The sequence below is a fragment of the Citrus sinensis genome, chromosome 2 (assembly GCF_022201045.2).
Source record: "Citrus sinensis cultivar Valencia sweet orange chromosome 2, DVS_A1.0, whole genome shotgun sequence".
NCBI lineage: Eukaryota > Viridiplantae > Streptophyta > Magnoliopsida > Sapindales > Rutaceae > Citrus > Citrus sinensis.
In genome coordinates, this window is record NC_068557.1 from 2,594,614 (window position 1) to 2,614,522 (window position 19,909).

The window sequence follows — 19,909 nt, forward strand, 5'->3', positions numbered from 1 at the left end:
TTGTAATGGCCAACAAGAAGAAAACAGGAACAGACCATTAAAAGAAATCTATCAAATAGATTTTTGAATGTGATACAAATAATTGTGATTTCCCGGAAAACAAAATGGCCTAAACTATCCTAAAATCAAGCAAAATTATCCTTAAACTAAGCCAACACAATCCCAAAAATTGAGGAAAACACAATTTCAAAATATTTTCGGACACACGGCTCGTATTTTTTCTTTTGCATTTTTAATTTAATTCACGGACTCATTGAAACTTACACTTACCGCTCAACTTTGCATTGTTGTTGATTAAGCCTTTTAGAAGTTTTAACTCTTGTTATTACTGTTAAGGTTTCAACCTCGAGTGAAACCAGAATCTTGATGAAACTGATCAAGATTGATGAACAGTTATAAAAGCAAGAACAACAGAAACCGCTCAACTTTGAAGAAAAATTCTGCAGCTCTTACTGATCAATTCACCACGAAGAAAAAATGAATCAATAACAAAGCTTTCTAAGTTCTCGCCCATGTCCAAGGCTTCATGCTTCATTCCATTTGGAAGTTTCCAGTCAAAATGGTACAATAACATTGCCAGTGGGAATCTCAATATTGGCACTGCCGAAAGCTACTCCCGGCACATCCACTGACCAGAACCAAATGCAATGTATTCAAAATTATTCACCTGAAAATTTATAGAGGAATCAGGGAATCTCTCTAGAATAAAGCTCTCAGGTTCAGTCCAATATTTCGGATCTCTTCGTATGGCCTATGCATCGATAATGAGTCTGGCTTTGGACGGTATATCGAATCCATTAATCTTACGTTTCTCTCTACATTCTTTCGGAAATCACAAAGAACCGGGAGGGTGTAATTTCAGGGTTTCTTTGATAACTAGCTTCAGGAATTGCAATTCTTCAATGCCCGTTTCATCGACCTTCCCTTTTCTATTGAAGACTTCTCTTACCTCACCTTGAACTCTTTTCGGAACTCTTGGATTTTTTATTATTTCGGATAGCGCCCTATCTATGGCTATGGCAGATGAATCAGTACCAGCCGCAAAAATTTCCTGAAACTGGATTTGATGCATTGCCAAATCACCAGCAAAGATGAAGTGTCTGAAACGATTATATTATTGACAATGTGATACTAAATACGATAAAATCTCAATTAATTAAAATTTTTGGGACCAAGGCGGTAATTAATGAACTATTAATTTATGAAGTTTTTTTCCTTAAATATGAAAATCATAGCAACCAAGCAATTAAGTGGAGATAATTAAAATATCATATGATTTAGATAATATTGGATTCAACATGTCTTAAATTAATTAACATATTGACTATTGGAATGTAAAAATTTCAATACCCATCAAGTGGATAAATAAAAATCATTATTTAATAGAGATAATAATTTATCGAGTATTAATTTATCAATGTTTTACTACTTTTTAAAAGAAAAGAAAGAACCAAAAAAAAAAAGACTTAAACTTTTCACAGTCAGTCATTCTCACCCATTTGGTAGACTAGATATTAATTGTTTAGCCCATTATTTTCTCATAATTCAAACTCAAGTAATGATCAGGTAAAAAAAGTTGCTTAAAAAACACTCACTCTTAGACAATTTCACCTGATTTTAAGTTTCCGTATTGGAAGAGAAATTGATTGAAGCATTAAATTCAAATGAAGGGAAAAAATAATTACAAAGATTACTGCTTTGATAGTTTTGATAGTCATGGGAAATTGAAGGTTGCCATTTTCTTGATCTCTCAACAGAACATCTACAAGATCTCCGTCTTCCTCACTTTTACCAGTCTTTAGTCTTGTCTCACGTTCCTCAATAATGTTTGAAATTATTTTGTCTGCTTGTTGATGAATTTTCTCCACTTGAGACTTGACCCCAGCTATCAATTGTAGAAATTTGATGGAAGGAAACAGATCTGCAGTATTGGAACCCGCTGCTGCTACTGCAAATTCCTTCACAATCTATCGGAGAACTTCTTTATTCTTTGCATTTGCTACGAAAGGCTATTTTCAAAAAAAGATTATATGCTAATGATGAAACTATATCGCTAAGGTTAGTCACTGATCCTGCTTTTGAAGCAATCGATCTAATGACTTCAGAAACCTCTTCCTCTCTATCATATCGAAAAGACTGGTCTCTTTTCTTGCTTGAAAGCTCCATTGTGCAAAGTTTTCGTAGCTCTATCCATTGTTCACCATATGGTGCAAAAGACACAGCGCTGAAATCATATGTCATGATTTTTGTTGCCACCGTTTCAACCCTTGTTGCAAAAAATTCGTCATGAGTTTGCATCACTCCTTTGGCAGATTGGGGTGATGAAACCAAAATCGTTGGATGCTCTCCAATCTGTAGGTACATAATGGGACCATAATTGTTTGCCAAGTTTCTTAGCCGATGGTGAGGTAGCGAGCCGACAAGGTGATGCAAGTTTCCAATGATAGGTAATTTCCATGGCCCTGGAGGTAGACTTAGAGACCTTTCAATATTTGCTTTCAATCTCCATGGCCCTATTTTCAGGACCATGAGCACAAAAATAAGAAAGTTGAGAAGGGCTGGGATGGAGAAGAAAACGAGCCCCACGAAAAATATAAATGACAGCATCATTTCTTTTTTTTCTTTTGTCATTGATTTTTTTTTTTTTAATTTTGTCGTTGATGTTTTATTTAGACAAATAAAAAATAACCAACTTGCAGGTTATTGATGTTAACTTTAAACAAATTAATTAAACAACGATCAATCTTTTTATATACTAGAATCTCAATAGATTTTAATCTATTACAATATTTTTGTAGATTATGAGTCCGCTTGGAATTATTTTTGTGAGATTCAAAAGTGATTTTGAAAAGTTAAGAACTAATTTTGATATTTGGTAAATTTTTAAAAAATTATTTTTGACAAAAATTACCCAATTTTACAACAAATTTTAAAAAGCAAAACATGAGTAGATTTTCAAATTTTAATTTTGAGAATCCATCGTACACTTATTGCAATTTCATATATATTCTCACATATGTTATAAAAATCTAAAATTATCCTCAAAATAAAATCTAAAAGAATTAATATTATTACCAATTATATTGAGATAACAAAATAAAAAAAGATAAAATAATAATATTTATTTTAGTTATCAGTTATCATAAAAATACAATAAATTGATATGTGTAAAAAATTATATATTTATAAATCTGTAAAAAAATTAATATTATATATATTTAAGTCATTTATATATTTACAACAATTTAACAATAAAATTTACTAAATATATATATGATTGTTTTTTAAATTCATAATATTTTTGAAAATAAATTTTACTAAACATATAACTGATTCTTTCTTAACATAACTAAATGCAATTATTTTAAAAAGTACTGCCCTATAAGCAACAGTCAAAAAAATCATATTAGTATGAGAAAATTTAAAGTATTTATGTGATCCAACGGAGCAAAAAGTTTATACTCAAAATAAAATATAATAGTAAAAAGAGATATTGAGTCCAATTTTTAAACGTGAATATCGTTCTAAGTGTTCTTTCTCCTATTTTCAATAATTCTAAAAATATGTTTCAAATTTCTTTAAAAAAAAAATGCTAAACCAACAAATTCACTCTTGATCGTAAAGGAAACGAGGAAGGATAAAAGGTAAATTACCGACGATACCCACATTCTCAAAAAATTCATTAACGCAATGACCGCCTGACCGACGACTCTAGGGGTACATTTGTCCTGAAGGTACTTGATGTACGAATACAAATAATTTTTAAAAAAAATTAATTGTCTCTCTTCTGAGATCGTTTTCAAGGGTTTTAATGCTCTGCGGTCTGCAATTCTGTTTGTCTTAAAGGTGCGTCTTTACTTTCTGATTCTCTTCTCTGCTTGTTTTTCTGATCTGGGTTTAACGGATAAATGCATAACGTTAGACTATTTTGAAGAATTCAAGGAAGAAATGATTAAACATCTCTTCTTTCTGTCTTTTCAATGCTGTAATTAGTAATGAAACCATTGAAATACTTTTACTTCGTATTTTGGCTCTCTGGGGTTGACTAGAAGATGAATTTTATGTATCTGTGAGACCCATTTGAGCTTTTGTATACATGTTGAATCATCATCTATATTGTTTTCTTTTTTTTTTTTTAATTAAAAAACCTCGATTTTTCTTTGTTAACTATCTTTGCAATTGATACTTGATGTTTCGTAATTTTGCAAGGCACATCATTGGCTTTTCTTTCAAATTGTTTAAATTTTTACCTCTTATCGTGTTTAATATTATGGGACAGTTGAAGAATAATTGCTTTGAACGACAATAAAGTTGAAGAAATGCTTGGATTCTGTGTTTTGGATTTAGAACAGTATGATTATTGTTATATACTTTACTAATTCGATAGGAATCCTTCATTACAATAGGATTTAGGTTTTCTTTCACTAAAAAGCAAACTGGGATAAAACACAATGACCTTCCTCGTAGTAAATCTCACAATATAAGCACTTCAATTGTTGTGGGGAATTCATGATTGTACTATACCCACCCAAATCTTTAATGTTGCACAGCAATCTTACTGTGCCTTGTTCTTTTGTCAAAAAATGCTCAATAGATCGTGATGGTGAAAGCATACACACAAGAGCACATTTACAAGCACCCGTGGGAGCGTGTTACTTCTGCATCTTGGCGCAAGTTTGCTGACCCTGAGAACAAGCGCACGTTATCCCATATACTTGAAGTGGACACTTTGAACCACAAGCTCGATCCTCTATCTGGCAAGCTATACACAACGCGTGCACTCACTGTCCATGCCCCTGGACCTTGGTTTGTTCGCAAAATTATTGGTCAAGATATATGTCACTGTGTTGAATCAACGGTTGTTGATGCCCAGTCAAAGTCAATGCAGCTCACTACTCGCAATGTTAGTCTAAAAAAGTATATAGAAGTGGAGGAGAAGATCCGATACGAACCCCATCCTGATAATCCAACTGGTTGGACAGTTTGTAGACAAGAGACAAGTATAAGGATTAAGCCATTATCGGCACTGGCATCAATGGCAGAGAAGGTGGAGCTACGATGTGCAGAAAAGTTCATGCAGAATAGTGTCAAGGGTAGAGAAGTAATGGAGAGGATCTGTAAGTACCTTGAAGCTGAATCTCGTGGAATTTCTCTCTAGTTTCTAGTTTTTGAGTTCAATTTCTGAGTTTTATAGTACTTGGAGCAAAGGGCTTTTAAGTCCTTCTAGAGTAGGAAAAACTAATAATGTATAAGTATAAAACTAAGATTGTTATACTTTAACTCCTGAAAGGAGTTGATTCAAATTTTGATCTAGTTCAAATGTAATTTCAGGGCGTTATGCACTCGCTTTTCATTGCAAGACTGTTTTTTAAAATTGTTTCGTGGATTTTTGTAAGTAGATGGGCATATTTTAGTAATATTTTGCTCAAATGCTACAGGCATACAATTTTGATTGCTGCAAATTTTATACAGCACTTTCTCTTTTAGCACTATCTCCTCTGCAACGCATGTCTCGTATTGTGGAGAACCATATATCCTTCTCCATTGAAGGGTGTTGCATTTCCTTCTCAGATCATTGCATTATTTTAATTGGTTTAAGTAGATTTCCTTCCGGCCACCTCTAGAAATTGAATTCTGCACTTATTTTGGGAGAATATGCAATGTCCTTTGGTGTCATTCCTTGTCAAGAAATTCGGATCCCTTCTACGTTGCAGGTCCTTTGCTGGTTTACCCATATATGTTAAGATATATACTGGTGTTCATTTTATTATTTCAAACCTTACAGAACCAATCTAGTTATACCACTTTATGTTGAATTTACAAATTGCAGCATTATTATTGAAGACACCATTATCGACTGATTGTAATGAGAATCACTTTGAAGTCTATCTGAAGTTCTTCGCAGTTTGTTGAACATGTTAAACTGGAGATTTGAGTGCAGCCCATAGGAACAAGGAAGTCAAAACCTGACGGTAGATTTGTTTATCTTACAAAAAGTCCCCATTCGGCCAAGCTGGTTGGTAATTTTGGAAGGACTGTTGGATAGGGGAGGTTACTCCTGGCGGTCATTTCCCTCAGGTTACATGACTTCTTTTACAGAATTATTGTTCCACACTAGTATGGCTAAATGTTCTGCTTGAAAATCATTCAAGCAGACTCCTAGGGCAATGGAGTTGGGATTTCAAGTTCTTAAGTAATTGGAATGATGGAGGTTCTCAACCGTGCGCTGGAATGCTAAAGACCTTACAAAGGGTCGAATTTAATGATTCAGATCTGCATTTTCAAAAAACTAGGGTTTTTTTTTTTCGGACCAAGTCTCTCTCTCTCTCAAATTTCTTTTACCATACGACACTTTTTAAAATTTACAGTTTGAAGGAAGTCAACGATGCATAAAAATCGAAACCAATAAAAATCATCACACATGAGAAATAAAGCCGATAGAAACCATAATTAAAAATTTACAGAGGCTAAGCGCAAGAATTGTCCATGTATGTTTTCCACATCATATGGAAATAGCACAACCATCTTTTTCTGAATTTTTTTTTTTAAGCAGAAACTAATAAAGTGAAATGCCATATGAAACATAATGACAAATTGGAAAGCTATCCAAAAGTCCATAAAACCAGAGCACAGATTCACTCTTAAACACTGAAGCCAACATATAAGTTCTCGCCAACACACGACATAGAGTTCTTCATACTGCAGAGATGTCCTATAACTGATAATGGGCCCCCAGCATATATAACATTAAAGGACACCTGATAAGATACGTGGCCTTCTCAGAAGAAGCCTCTAACAGATGAGCAAGATCATCATTCTTTGATTATTGAAACCTCATCCCATTGAATCTAGATTTTATCTAGCTTCTCAGCCTTGATCACAGGGTTTGCTTTAATTATAGCATCCCTAGCAGCAGTGCGGTAGTCAAAGGGGCAGTTATGTTTGTCCGAATAGCGATGTGACACACAGTATAAGTTACCACAGCGACATTTGAATCCTGTTAAACCAACACGCTTCTTGCAACTGCTGCACCGGCTGGGACCCTCCTTCGGCTTTGCCTCCACACTCTCGCTCAATTCTGAAGCACATGATGGCTGCACAGAGATGATTTTTGGCTCCACTGAACTAGCTTGCACATCAACAGTGGCAGCAGCAACAGATTCACTTCCATTGCTGCTTGACGTTTCATTCACAATGCTTCCAATAGATGAAGCAGCAAGCTTAGCTTGATCCTGTTTCAGCATTATATCCTTGTAGCATTTGGAACACATATTCATAGTAGCCACACTTCCAAAGAAACCACAATTGTTGATGCACAAGATAGGGCCCTCAGGAGGAGCTTGGCATCCAGTCTCATCATGGTCCATGTTTTCACCACCCCTGCACCAATACAATTGAAAAACTTGAGATCTTAGAAAGAAATAGACAATAATAAGAATTAGAATAAAATATTGTATCTCAATCCCACTACATCAACATTGAATCGCAAGAACATGCCAAAGAACACATATATACATATGGACAGAATTTCAGTCAGCCAGTGTTTTAACCAAAAAGCGGAACTCAAGCGGTTCTTAACTGGTCAGGCTTAGACTCGTATAAATTTGGTTGATTCAGCTTAGCAGTCTCAAAGCCCACAAGCATCATTAAGTGCTTGCAGATTAGCCCAAAGGTTATAAAAATGGTTCCATGTCAAAATCACAAAATGCTCACATTAAATCTCTTCATCTGTGTTCATTCCACAGTATCATTTAAAGATATTTCCTTCAGTTTGGAAGTTTGCCAGCCTAAGAGGTTCAAAATCCTAGGACAGACCTTGAGTATTTAACCAATTAATATAATCTTGCTCAGTTACCAATACATGCTCTGTTTGCCAGATGCAAGAAATTTATTAACCCACTACAACAGCATCTGGAAAAAACATAGAGCTGGCAAACAGATATCACGTCTGCCAAGTCCTTCCACAGCTGACTTGCAACAGCAGGTTGTAGAAGAGGCTGTGTATAGCTGGTTCAGTCTATTAATCTCTTCAAACCAAGAACCAAACCAGTCTAATCACCGATCACAATAACAGAACTTGGAAACAGACTGATCATTCTAAAACTGCACATTAACTTCTAACTGATTTGGTTCTGCTTGATTCTTTGTATGATTAACTTCTGCTTGCACCTCTAAATACAATATTTAATCAATCATAAAATGTAAATCAGTTGTATTGTCTTCGGCAAACAGCCATTATCTAATAGTAAAGAGACAACTCAAGCACCACACAATTTTCAAAACGACATGATGCCACAAATTATTTTCTCAGAGCATAAAAGGTCAAATCTTTCCATGTCTATTTTCTAACATCATACATCAAATGGGGGAATAAATTCATGAACCACTAAATAACCCATCAGAAAAATCAAGCGTGAGAGAAGTCTTCAACAAGAAAGAAGGTGCACGTACAAACAATAGCCATAGATTACAATCACGGCTTCCTATCTTGTCATAATGCATACCACATGGCAAAGTCAACCAACCATGAACGCCACAGTCTTCAATTGCACTCTGTGACCATGTCTCAGTTATTTCCATATAAGAGGCTACAACGTAACTACTTACTTAGAATAAGTGACTTGCATACACATATCACAAACATATTACAACTATTCTAACAACTAAAACACCAGTCAGTCATGTAAATTATGAACTAAAGTAAATACCCAGCTGGAACAGCTCCATCATTCAATTCAAAATTTTACAGCATATCTAGAACAGTTAGCAACAATCTGAAACTAATCCTACAAAACGGAATAACATTCAAATAACATGACGCCAAACAAAATAACAAAACCCAACTCAAATCAGCTCATTACAAAATCATACGTGTCACATATCAGTATATCAGGAAAACATGATTTATTTATTAAACAACATCAAAAACCCTAGCTTTCACTTGAACAAAAATACCCAATATAAAAAACGCCATGAATATTAATAAGTAAAAAAATTTAAAAACAAAAACCAGAAACCCAATAAATCAACAAAAAAAACAAACCTGCGAGCAACAGAAGAAACAGCAATGAATCCCTTAAGCCGATCCCCGAGCTCAAGCCAGCATCCAATGAGCCCTGCTATCCATCAAATCAAACGAAAATTAAATAAAAATTAATCAAAACAAAAATCAATCCAAAAATATTTAAAAAAAACACTTGATATTAAAAGAAAATAAATAAATAACAAGGATCAAAAACCCTAACCCTAAAATTAAATGGACCAGATCGGCCTATCGGGGAGAGAGCAGGCAAAAACCGATGAGAGACGTCCTCGTTTCCCTTTCCGGGTGTCTCTCTCTCTCTCTCTTTGATTTTTTTTTAAAAAGGCTTCGCTGCTTCTCTGCCAGCGAAGGCCCTTTACTGATTAGGGAATGACGTGGTTCCTTCTCATTGGTGCCGCGTGTTACTTTCTGTTCCCCATTTTGTCCCCCGCTTGGGTTTTAACTTTCAAATAACTAGATAATAACATCTGGCTCCCTGAATGATAAATAAATTCCAAAATCACTGGATAGTTTATGCGTCGCTTTTTAATTGGTCTCCAGTCTCCACAGTCATTTTTTCTTAAATTTGACATATGGATTATTTCAGTACAAACTAAATATAAAAGACTTATACAATAATTTTACATACTATATTCATCATTGAATTTATCCTCATATTTGTAATATAATATAAATTAATTTTTTCATGCACACCTTAGACTTTTTAGGAGAACGACTATAATTCTTGATTAATTTATATAGAGATAATCAAATTCTTCTTTAAAGTTAAGTCTGTAAATAGCAAAAAATACTGCAGCACTCAACTAGATTGATATGCCTTAACTCTAAAGGTCTTGTTTCATTTGTATGCGTACATGTGTAATTTAATCAATTTAAATCCTACCGAATTTTATATTAAATGATGAATTTTAAAAAAAAATGAGAAGAAGAAATAAATAGTTAGGTGTTAATTCATAAGAGTATTTAAACTATCACTTGAACTTTGAAGTAGATGATCTCCTGGATAAATCAATTTTAGACACATAAAATTCAAATAATTTATTTTATTAATGGATTTTTAATGTAATTTGGTGAGAGACATTCATATCAATTTGCAAAACATGTCCTTAATTACAATTTTACAAAATAAGCAGGGGGCTAACTGTTATTACTCCTACAATAAGCTCGGTATATGATAAAGTGATAGGCAGTGGGGAATGTGAGATAGACCGTCCAATAATAGTTGAAGCAAGTGAATGCGATGGTATCGTGGAACTAAATTAAAATATCTTATACCATTTAAACAGAAAAAAATAAAAATAAAAATTATTTTTTTGGTAAATCAAGAGTTTTTTTTTTTCAAACAAGTGAGTGAACAACCCCAGCCTCCGTGTACTAAATTTGAAGTTCAACATAAAACTCGGAAGCTAAATGAAAACAATAAATATATAACTTACATATTTATGAGGAGATTTGAATCCTTCATTTGAATAATGAGATAAAAAAAATATTTATTAATTGAGATACACCTATCAATTCAACTAAAACTATTTGATAGTAATTTCAAACGAATTTTGAATTATTAAGAGAGTGAATCTAATTGTTTCACCGCTACAGCCGAGCTCTTTCAATATATTTTCACTCTTAAGAATACGTGAGTTCTTGTAAATTATAATATTATATATATATATGTATGTATTCTTTCTTTTCGCCAAAATATTAACAAAAGTATGTCCTAAAATTGTATCGATTATCTCTTACTCGTGCTCTTGAATTAATTGATACTATTATCTATTTTTTCTTATTTAATTTTTTTAGAAAATAAAATTTTATTATGGAGATGGCATCAATTCTATTTGTTTGATTCTTTTTATTGGGTGCCAAAAAAAAAAAAGAGAGAGAGAAATTGGGTGGAATGGGATGATACTTGAAAATTTCGAGATGGCAGTAAATTCTTTTTTTATTTTTTTGGTGCTAAATTCTTTCATATATATTGCTTGTTTGCTTGACAACTCAACTTTATTCTTAGCCTGGACCATCTTGAAATGTCTCCTTCAAAGCAAAGAGAAATTGATTGCTGTTTAATAAACATTTGTCGATTTTCTATAATAAATAAATTCTTATATATATATATATATAATGCAGATTTTTCATGCGTAAAAAGTTACTGTACCGAAAGATTTTTTTATAAGATTTTTTTTATACCTTATAAAAATAAGATATTTTTTTTTATACAATTTGTGTTTTATTAAATTCCACAGTTAAGAATTGTCGTATATGTTTAATTTTTCCTTGGATGCTGGGCTTCAGGGCTTACATATTTTGATAGTTGAGTTGGACACACTCAATGTTGTTGGGCTCATTAATTCTTAAATCAGAAAGCCAACTTTTTTTTTTTAAATAATTGATATAATCATATATTTATCATATTCTAATTATAAAGTCAATCAATGAGATAATCTCAAACTTCAAATAGTTACCATACAAATATCTAGAAGACTGCTTGGTGGTGGGATGCCAATACGAACTAAAGTCATCTTAAAAATGTAGGCCTACCAAACATTGTACAGTCAATAAAATATTAAAATAAATGAAATTTCATAAACCCGAATGTGAAATGTCCAACAATTAGAATCTGAACACATTGAACACAATGAGCACAGCACATTCTATGATAATAATAATAATTAATTAACGCAAAAAGAATAAAGAAAACCAATCACCTTTTTTATTCTGGTTATTTCCTGCAACATTCCTTAAGTACGTATGAAAAAATCCCAATTGAAATCTTTTAGGTGTTGAATTTTGAATAGTCCAAGACGGAAGAAAATTTCAGTTATGGAAGAAAGTGACATGCCAACTACACATGGTGGTAATGATTCCCCAACCCCATGAGTCTGAAAATAGAAGCAAACTATAGCAAAGATAAAAAGCTTTGCCTTTATAATTTTTTATGCTGTGTTTGGCAAACTGTCGCAGGAAACTTTTTTCTGCTTTTCCTCTCTTTGCTTTTGCTTCAAATCTTGATCTTCCCTCCTTTTCCAAATTAAATTTCAATTCTTTTTTCCCTCATCAGTTCCAAGAATCTTCCTTGGCAGAACTTTTCTGGGAAAATTTTGAATATTGTATTAATATAGGATTTATTGCTTTGTTGTGCTCATAGTTTCTGCATGATTCATATTAATGGTTTGGTGAGCAACTGAGCATGTCTACATAGAATTTATTTCAAAGTTTGAACCAGCCGGTATAGAAAATATTCAACTTTGGAGATGGCTATGGAGATTATGAATGATGACATGGTATCGAAAATGGAAGATTATGAAGTGATAGAGCAGATTGGAAGAGGAGCTTTTGGTGCTACGTTTTTGGTTCTTCACAGGGCTGAGAATAAGAAGTAAGAAAAATCTCTCTTCTCTAGTATCTCTTCTTTGTTTTTCATGATAAAAAATTATCGGTTTAATTTGATTTCTGAATTATCTTTCAAGTTTGGTTTAAGGACTAAAATATGGTTGCCCTTGTTATATTATATGTGTATATTAGGTATGTGTTGAAGAAGATTAGATTGGCTAAGCAAACGGTGAAGTTTAAGCGCACTGCAATTCAAGAGGTTAATCTTTTAAGCACTACTCTTTATGCATTTTGATTCACTGAGTACTAACCATCCCATTTGAATCACTGGGAATCGATACATTTTCGCAAATGTATGTACCTTTGATGCTTTGTGCTTCATTAATCGACAATTTTATTTCAGTTTGTAACAGATGCAGTTGATTCATATGAAGTTGTTGATATATGAAAACAAATGATCGATTGAAAGTGATTAAGATGTCAATAACATGTGTTAATGTTGCAGATGAATTTGATAGCAAAGCTAAGGAACCCATATATAGTTGAGTACAAAGATGCTTGGGTGGAAAAGGTACTCAGCCTATCAGCAATTTTTAGTTAATTTTCTGCTACCATTAAAAACATAGTATGTTTTGTTAATGTCATGTGCTAGAAATGCAGTTGCTTGGGATGCTTATCATATAAACGCCATGAAAATGATCCTAACTTTTTCTCTGTATGCATTCATGTTTTGCAGGAATGCTATGTGTGCATTGTAACAAGTTACTGTGAGGGAGGAGACATGTAAGTCTTTTGGTTCCTTTCTTTTCCTCGTTGATTTCTGTACTATTCTGTTGATTTCTGATTTTGATTATGCAGGGCTGACATGATAAAGAAATCTAAAGGAAAATTTCTTCCAGAAGAGGTAAGGAATTTGGAAATTGCTCAAGAGCTAATTTTCTTGATCATAACATAACTTGATAATTAATTTTTTTCTTGCTGCACAATATCTTGATACCGGCATTGCTCTCTTCCAGACTCTCTGCAAATGGCTAACTCAGCTGTTGCAAGCAGTGGATTACCTCCACTTTAATCGTGTTATTCACAGGGATTTGAAAGTATGTACCTCTATCTACAATTTTTATTTTTCTAATAAAAGAGCCTAGTACAAGTCTGATATTAAGACAATGTTTGTATCATGTAATTTCAGTGCTCCAACATATTTCTTACAAAAGAGAATGACATAAGGCTAGGTGAGAAGGCAAACACATTGATTGTTGCTCCCGAGATTGCACTTTGTTTTCCTTCTAAAACTCGTCCATTATGCATTTGATTAACAGGTGACTTTGGACTTGCAAAACTGCTCAACAAAGACGAACTTGCTTCCTCAGTAACTTCTGCTCTTCATTTCTAGTCTCATAGTATCCCAGTGCAATTTTAGCCTTTTTATGTGTTTAATTTTCTGATGGGATTAATCTTCCTCACGTTTGTATATCTACACAGGTTGTCGGCACTCCCAATTATATGTGTCCAGAGCTTCTTGCAGATATACCCTATGGATACAAGTCTGATATATGGTCCTTAGGTAATAAAGAGCAATATTATATTTTCATACAAGCTCATTTTATAGCCACTAGTATGACTTTTTTCGCAGAATGACATTTCACTATTCTCATAGGTTGCTGCATGTTTGAAATTGCTGCGCATCAACCTGCTTTTCGAGCTCCTGTAAGTGTATCCTTGACTTAAGCTTGTTAATTCTCCTTATTTTCCTGCTAAAGTACAAATCTTTAATTTTGAATTGTCAATGGAAGAGAAAAATCTGATAAAATTTGATCAAACAGGATATGGCTGGACTTGTTAGCAAAATAAACAGGTCCTTCATCTCGCCACTTCCAACAATGTATTCCTCTACATTGTAAGTATCTACATACATGTTCTGATAATTCTCTGTAACCTCCCTATCACATAAATCAAAGTAGCAAAATTTATATATATAATTGACGTAATGAGCTTTATGGACTGCAGGAAACGGTTGATTAAGAGCATGCTAAGAAAGAACCCTGAACACAGACCAACGGTGTGTTCAATTAATAACTAGACTCTCATCTTGTCGTTTTGAAATCATTGGAAAACATATTCTAATGACCTCATTATGCTACATTGCAGGCTGCAGAGCTATTGAGGGATCCACTTTTACAGCCATATATCGATCAATCCCACAAGCTAGCTCCTGTTTTTCTCCCTGTAAAGTCTGAAAACAGCTACAAGGATAAGCCAAAAGCATCTCAGTCACCTGCCAAGTTCAGCAGTGGCAAAGAAGTGAAAGGTGGAAAGGCAATCCCACCAGCACCAAGGAAGTTATTAGTGAACCCGAAATCCGACCCTCAGCATCACCAGGTATTGCAGAAGGAACTGCCAGTTATTAGTGAAGCTGCGACATTCAGTAACAAGGAAGAACATGGTATGGTTCCACGGTGCTGTTTACATTCAATAGCAAACAAAAACTTGAGTCCAATATGTGCTTCATGTGGGAACAACGAAAGAGCAATAGAGAATTTTCTCAGACTTCCAAAGCAAACAATAAAAGAAGATATTCAAGAACTGATTGGAGCATCAAATGACTCATTGATGAGTACAATAACATTGTTGCATAGTCAGGAAACAAGGATAAAAATGGATCCACAGAGCAAGAAAAGAGCAGAGGCTCTGGAGTCACTACTAGAGATTTGTGCAAATTTGCTTAGACAGGAAAGGTTGGATGATCTTGCTGGTGTATTGAGACCATTTGGTGATGAAGCTGTGTCATCTAGAGAAACAGCAATTTGGTTGACAAAGAGCCTAATGAATATTCAGAAAAATGGCGCCTGAGGTAATTGATTAGCAAGGAGGCCATGATCAATCTGACGCTTATACCTTGTAAATGAAACCCAAAAGTGTTGTAAAGTCTTGACATACAATTGGTTTATTGTGTTAACAAAATTACTCCACAGAAGTGAATTTGATTGAGTAAAACCGAGTAGATTAAATATTGAGTCTATGAGATACAACTTCAAGTAATTAGATATAAATGATCTGGATTTTGAATCTTTAGCCACTTTGTTGTTGCAGACTTTATGCAAAACTCTTGCTACATCATTTTCAACAATGATAGTCTTCTCGAGGATTTTATTTTGAATGGGGCTATAATGGTGAAATTATAATCCTGACTAGGCTATGTCATAAAATTATAAAATTGAAGAAGCTAATATTGAAGAAGTTAACGTGGGAGGCCACAGATGGAAAATCATAAAATTTAGCAGAATAGAACATGATTAAACAATAAAGGCACCAACCACGAAATGGGTAAAAACTTCGAGTAAAACGGTGCGTTTCTGCATTCTCTTCCTCGTAACAATTAAGCTAACCGCTAACGCTTTCCATTATTCCATACAACAGCTCAAGTACACGGTGAAGTGATCTTTTGCTTCTCAAAGGCTCTGCTTGCAGCTTGGAGTTGGAGTTCTAATCAGGTCTTGTTCTCTCTTTTAACTTTTCTCCATTATTATGTTTTATTTTATTCTGTGTGCCCTGCTTCGTTGCTGTCAAATCGAGGGATATGACTTAAGAAAAATTTACTATTAGCTGAACTGGGTGTATTTTTAGTCTCAGAATTTTGTTCTCAGTAACCAAACACTGTTTTATGAAGAGCCCCTTTTGAGAAACATAACAAAATCATATCTTTTCTTTTTTTTTAGTTTTAATTAACTCTATGTTGCATCTATCATCAGGTTGGCTGAGAAGTTCATCATGAATGAACATGAATCACTTTCAAAAGAAGACAGGATTAGTCAGTTACCTGATGGAATCCTTTGCCACATTTTATCATTTTTGCCTATAAAATGTGCTTTGGCAACTTGTATTCTATCTTCAAGATGGAAGTTTGTTTGGACTTTGCTTCCAAATCTTTGCTTTGATGAGCGGTTACACATGAGGCCCGTTTATGGCCAGCATATGGGTTATATTTTTAGGAAGGATGGATTTTGTTTTTCTGAGGATCCTAACCCTGTGTTTGAGAATTTTGTTACTAGGGTGCTTCATCTTACTAACCCGACAGCTATTGGCAAGTTTTCTCTCGACCGTTGGGCGCTAAGCGATTTGACTCGTTTCAGATCCTGGGTTGATTCTATAATTATGCGTAATGTTTGCGAGATTGAACTTTTTCTCGGATCTCACAAGCTTGTTCGGTTGCCTGAGAGCATTTGCACTTTGAAGACACTTGAAGTTCTAAAACTTTACTCAGATTTTGTTATCAAGATTCCTCCCTCTGGATTATGTTTTCGAAGTTTGAAGGTTCTTACTGTTGTACTAGAATATCCTGATAACAACCTGACTGAGAGACTCTTTTCTATTTGTCCTGCTCTTGAGGATTTGTCAATAGGACATCTGGATGATAAATCTTTGATTAACTTCAACATTTCATCCACTACTTTGAAGAGGTTATGCTTATCGTTTACAAACGGAGTAGCTTATAGTAACAATTGGCACAAAGTTATGATTGCAACTCCAAATCTTGAGCTGCTCAATATTCATGATTTTTGCATGGTTTCCTATATGTTTCATGAACTACCTCCCTTTACTAAAGTGTTTATTGATATTTTCTATGACGATGGATGGTCATGGGTTCAGTCTGGCCGTGCTCAACGGCTACTTAATAGTCTCACTAAAGCCAAGTTTCTTGCTTTATCTGCTGACACTGTATATGTAAGTCCACTCCATCATGTTCTAAGACCCTCATACATATCTTATTCATGTCTCTACCTTTTTTTTTTGGTTTAATTTATTATTTTGCTGTAAGCCAGCTAACAGCGACGACATTGTTTTAAAACTGATTGTGGGGACATTTTCTGTTAAGGAAATTAAATTGCAAAAAGTTTTATTTGTAATTTATTCGTTTTAAAGTAATTTTCTTTTTCTGCATGAAAGGCCCTTGACAAAATTTATAAGGATGTCTTTCCAAAGTTTCCAAATGTGACCTGTTTGGCAGTGAAAGTTGAACTGTTTGGATGGCGCCTGCTTCCTATAATCCTCAGCAGTTTGCCTAACTTAGAAGAGTTTGTTTTTGAGAAGGTGAGGATATGAACTTTTGAAGCAAATGGTACTCAATTTGTTGTTTCTGATATCTGTTTGTTTCTTTGTGAGCAGAAATTAAGTTGTCATTTTGAAGAATTTGGGTGGATTGAGCAACCAAATATACCCCTTTGTTTGCTCCTACATGTTAAGAAAATTGAAATTAAGAAATTTGAAGGTCAGAAAGATGAACTGGGACTGGTGAAGTACTTGTTGAAGAATTGTAAAGTCTTGAACAAAGTGATCATTAGATGCAAGGAGACTGCTTCAAAGGAAAATCTTTGCCAGAAGTTAGATAAGTTACAAAGAGGCTCTATGACTTGTGAAGTTGAAATCTTTTGAAAGTTTTTAAATACGGTCTCTTGGTGTTTTTGGCATCACAAAGCCGTTAAAATACTCATGCTATCTGTTAAAGAATACTAGTTAAATTTCTTGACATGTTTTTTGGGATGAAATACTTGTATATACTTTGTGATACTGGATCTTTATCTGTTGATGTAGATTTCTGTGGTTATCTACAATAAGAAGTTTTAATACTTCCAAGGGTCCCTGAGTCTTGCTAGTTGCAGCTATGATTTCATTTGAATGTTTGTCAATCATGCTGGAATGCTATTTCTCTTGAAGCCTTGTTGTTTCATTTCAGGTTCTTGAAAGAGCTGCCTATTGATGATTTTACCTTGGTCCATGAACTGCATTCCTTAACTGAAGTGTTTATTTTATTTTATTTTTTTCTCTGAGGGATCATAATGTATCCAGGCTGGCCATGCTCTACAACTTTAAAACAGTATGTATGTATAGTTATGTGTTGAAAATGATCGAATAGGTATGTACGGCCGTGAAAATGGTCCTAGACTACTACTGCTTCTCTCTACTTTTGGGTTGCACACAATATGGCTCATTGCTGGCAGGTGAATTAACATTCAATAAATGTTGTATGAAATGGTATTGTGCCATTAATATTTTCTCTAGCATTGGAATCATCTCAACTTTTGGTTAGGCTTATGGCTTAGGCCCTAAGCAATAACTATGACTTATCTTTGTCTTTCAATTAGAGGGGCTTGAATTTATTCTCATTTTCTTCTGTTTCTTCAGCTAAATGCCACTAAAGATATCAAAATTATTGCCTGCTTGTTTCAGAATTTTAGCTATCTGTATGATGCATCCAATGAGACTGCGGGTGCATTTCTTCCTGCTCGAATACTGAATAGCCACTAACCAATATGAATTCTTGAAAAATAACCGTATAAAGAAAATGATTCTTTTATTGTTATGTCTCAAGAGAGAATGAAGAAACAGATAATTAAGAGATGAAACTATGTGATATAGTTATTGTCAAGAAGTTAAATGCGGTGATACATAGTATATAAGTTCCCTCACGTTCAGATATATCATAATAGTACATGTTAATCCATGCATGGTTCACTTGTAATATTATGATCTTCAGCTATATCTATGGTTGATCACTGTAAGTAAAGAAATTAAGAATGACAAGAATGAGGCCCCGAATAAGGACCCGAAAACGGGCAAGGTTGCTGTAGAGTCAGTCACTGGTAGATACCGGTGCTGGTGTTGGTGCTGATACTGGTGGTGGTGTTATTGGAGCTGCAAGATCTCTGGACGAGAAAACTACAGTCATGGAGGCAGCGACAACGACAACAACGACAATGCAAGAGACATTCTTCTTCAAGTCCGTGGTCTTGCAAGAGTTTATTTCTTTGTTTGCAATAACCGAAAACTGTGCTGGGGAAAGCGTCCATATAAGGAGTATTTAGGGTTAGTACAAGATTGAGTTTGGTAGGGGTTCTGTTAGTGGTTTTAAGGATCTGTGGATGTGATTTCTTTACTTAGAATTTGTTGTATGATGAAGGAGTTGGAGGGAGTTGGCGTTGTGGTGTATGCATGGATTTGTTAAGCAAGCATAGAAAAATAAGTGTTTGGTAATGCTTTAGAGCTTTATTGTCTTTTTTATTTTATTTTTTTTAATTATTATTAATATTTTAGTTTATTTAGTAAAAGAGAGGAATTATTTAGACCGGAATCCTAGGATTCGGACGCATGGTGGGTTCCAACATACATGCAGTAGATAAATAAAGAGAGCAAAGGCTGTTGGATTTCAATACAGAGATTCAATTCCTAGATAATTTCCTAATAAAGTATATTTATCTTATCAGTTTTGGTGGTTTATAAATGTTGAAAGTGTGAATTTTGCAATTTCACTTGCATTTAATTAAATTTTAAATAATCTAGTTTTCAAATCCTAAGATGAATTTTTATGATCCAAAAAAAAAAACAGACATCCTTATTTAATAATCGCTTTTAAAAAAAAGCCTACTAGTTATTTTTTTGTAAAAATTTTTTTTTTATTCCTTTGCATACAATAAATTTATAGTTTATTCAGGCTCGATCAAAGACCATACGTCTATTCCTAAATAAAATAAGATGTTCATAATG

The 19,909-nt window shown here is 34.0% G+C and overlaps 5 protein-coding genes across 6 annotated transcripts; 3 read left to right on the top strand and 2 right to left on the bottom strand.

The window, feature by feature from the left end:
* Nucleotides 1–610: 610 nt before the first annotated feature.
* LOC107174934 (desmethyl-deoxy-podophyllotoxin synthase-like) lies at nucleotides 611–2,529 on the bottom strand. Its single transcript, XM_015526205.1, has 4 exons — nucleotides 2,068–2,529; nucleotides 1,695–1,967; nucleotides 950–1,057; nucleotides 611–667 (listed from the first exon to the last, which is right to left on the bottom strand). The coding sequence occupies exons 1-4, from the start codon at nucleotides 2,527–2,529 to the stop codon at nucleotides 611–613; spliced, it is 900 nt and encodes a 299-aa protein (XP_015381691.1).
* Nucleotides 2,530–3,680: 1,151 nt separating this feature from the next.
* LOC102614484 (uncharacterized) lies at nucleotides 3,681–5,359 on the top strand. Its single transcript, XM_006467127.4, has 2 exons — nucleotides 3,681–3,846; nucleotides 4,595–5,359. The coding sequence occupies exon 2, from the start codon at nucleotides 4,601–4,603 to the stop codon at nucleotides 5,156–5,158; it is 558 nt and encodes a 185-aa protein (XP_006467190.1). The 5' UTR covers nucleotides 3,681–3,846; nucleotides 4,595–4,600; the 3' UTR covers nucleotides 5,159–5,359.
* A 1,070-nt stretch (nucleotides 5,360–6,429) lies between these two features.
* Nucleotides 6,430–9,410, bottom strand: LOC102614197 (zinc finger A20 and AN1 domain-containing stress-associated protein 8). Its single transcript, XM_006467126.4, has 3 exons — nucleotides 9,246–9,410; nucleotides 9,044–9,116; nucleotides 6,430–7,380 (listed from the first exon to the last, which is right to left on the bottom strand). Exon 3 carries the CDS (start codon nucleotides 7,365–7,367, stop codon nucleotides 6,849–6,851), a length of 519 nt encoding a protein of 172 aa, XP_006467189.1. The 5' UTR covers nucleotides 7,368–7,380; nucleotides 9,044–9,116; nucleotides 9,246–9,410; the 3' UTR covers nucleotides 6,430–6,848.
* A 2,277-nt stretch (nucleotides 9,411–11,687) lies between these two features.
* LOC102613697 (serine/threonine-protein kinase Nek6) lies at nucleotides 11,688–15,442 on the top strand. Of its 2 annotated transcripts, XM_006467125.4 has the most exons (14): nucleotides 11,688–11,894; nucleotides 12,186–12,416; nucleotides 12,563–12,629; nucleotides 12,876–12,941; nucleotides 13,107–13,153; nucleotides 13,229–13,274; nucleotides 13,387–13,467; nucleotides 13,560–13,602; nucleotides 13,690–13,739; nucleotides 13,853–13,934; nucleotides 14,028–14,077; nucleotides 14,194–14,267; nucleotides 14,378–14,429; nucleotides 14,519–15,442. In XM_006467125.4, exons 2-14 carry the CDS (start codon nucleotides 12,292–12,294, stop codon nucleotides 15,218–15,220), a joined length of 1,485 nt encoding a protein of 494 aa, XP_006467188.1. In that variant the 5' UTR covers nucleotides 11,688–11,894; nucleotides 12,186–12,291; the 3' UTR covers nucleotides 15,221–15,442. The 2 variants fall into 2 exon arrangements, with proteins under 2 accessions (XP_006467188.1, XP_006467187.1); XM_006467124.4 differs by having other exon boundaries at nucleotides 11,688–12,416.
* A 130-nt stretch (nucleotides 15,443–15,572) lies between these two features.
* On the top strand, nucleotides 15,573–18,026 carry LOC102613410 (F-box/FBD/LRR-repeat protein At5g56420-like). The gene is made up of 5 exons (XM_006467123.4): nucleotides 15,573–15,715; nucleotides 15,788–15,861; nucleotides 16,120–17,092; nucleotides 17,315–17,458; nucleotides 17,534–18,026. Exons 3-5 carry the CDS (start codon nucleotides 16,139–16,141, stop codon nucleotides 17,798–17,800), a joined length of 1,365 nt encoding a protein of 454 aa, XP_006467186.1. The 5' UTR covers nucleotides 15,573–15,715; nucleotides 15,788–15,861; nucleotides 16,120–16,138; the 3' UTR covers nucleotides 17,801–18,026.
* Nucleotides 18,027–19,909: the final 1,883 nt, after the last annotated feature.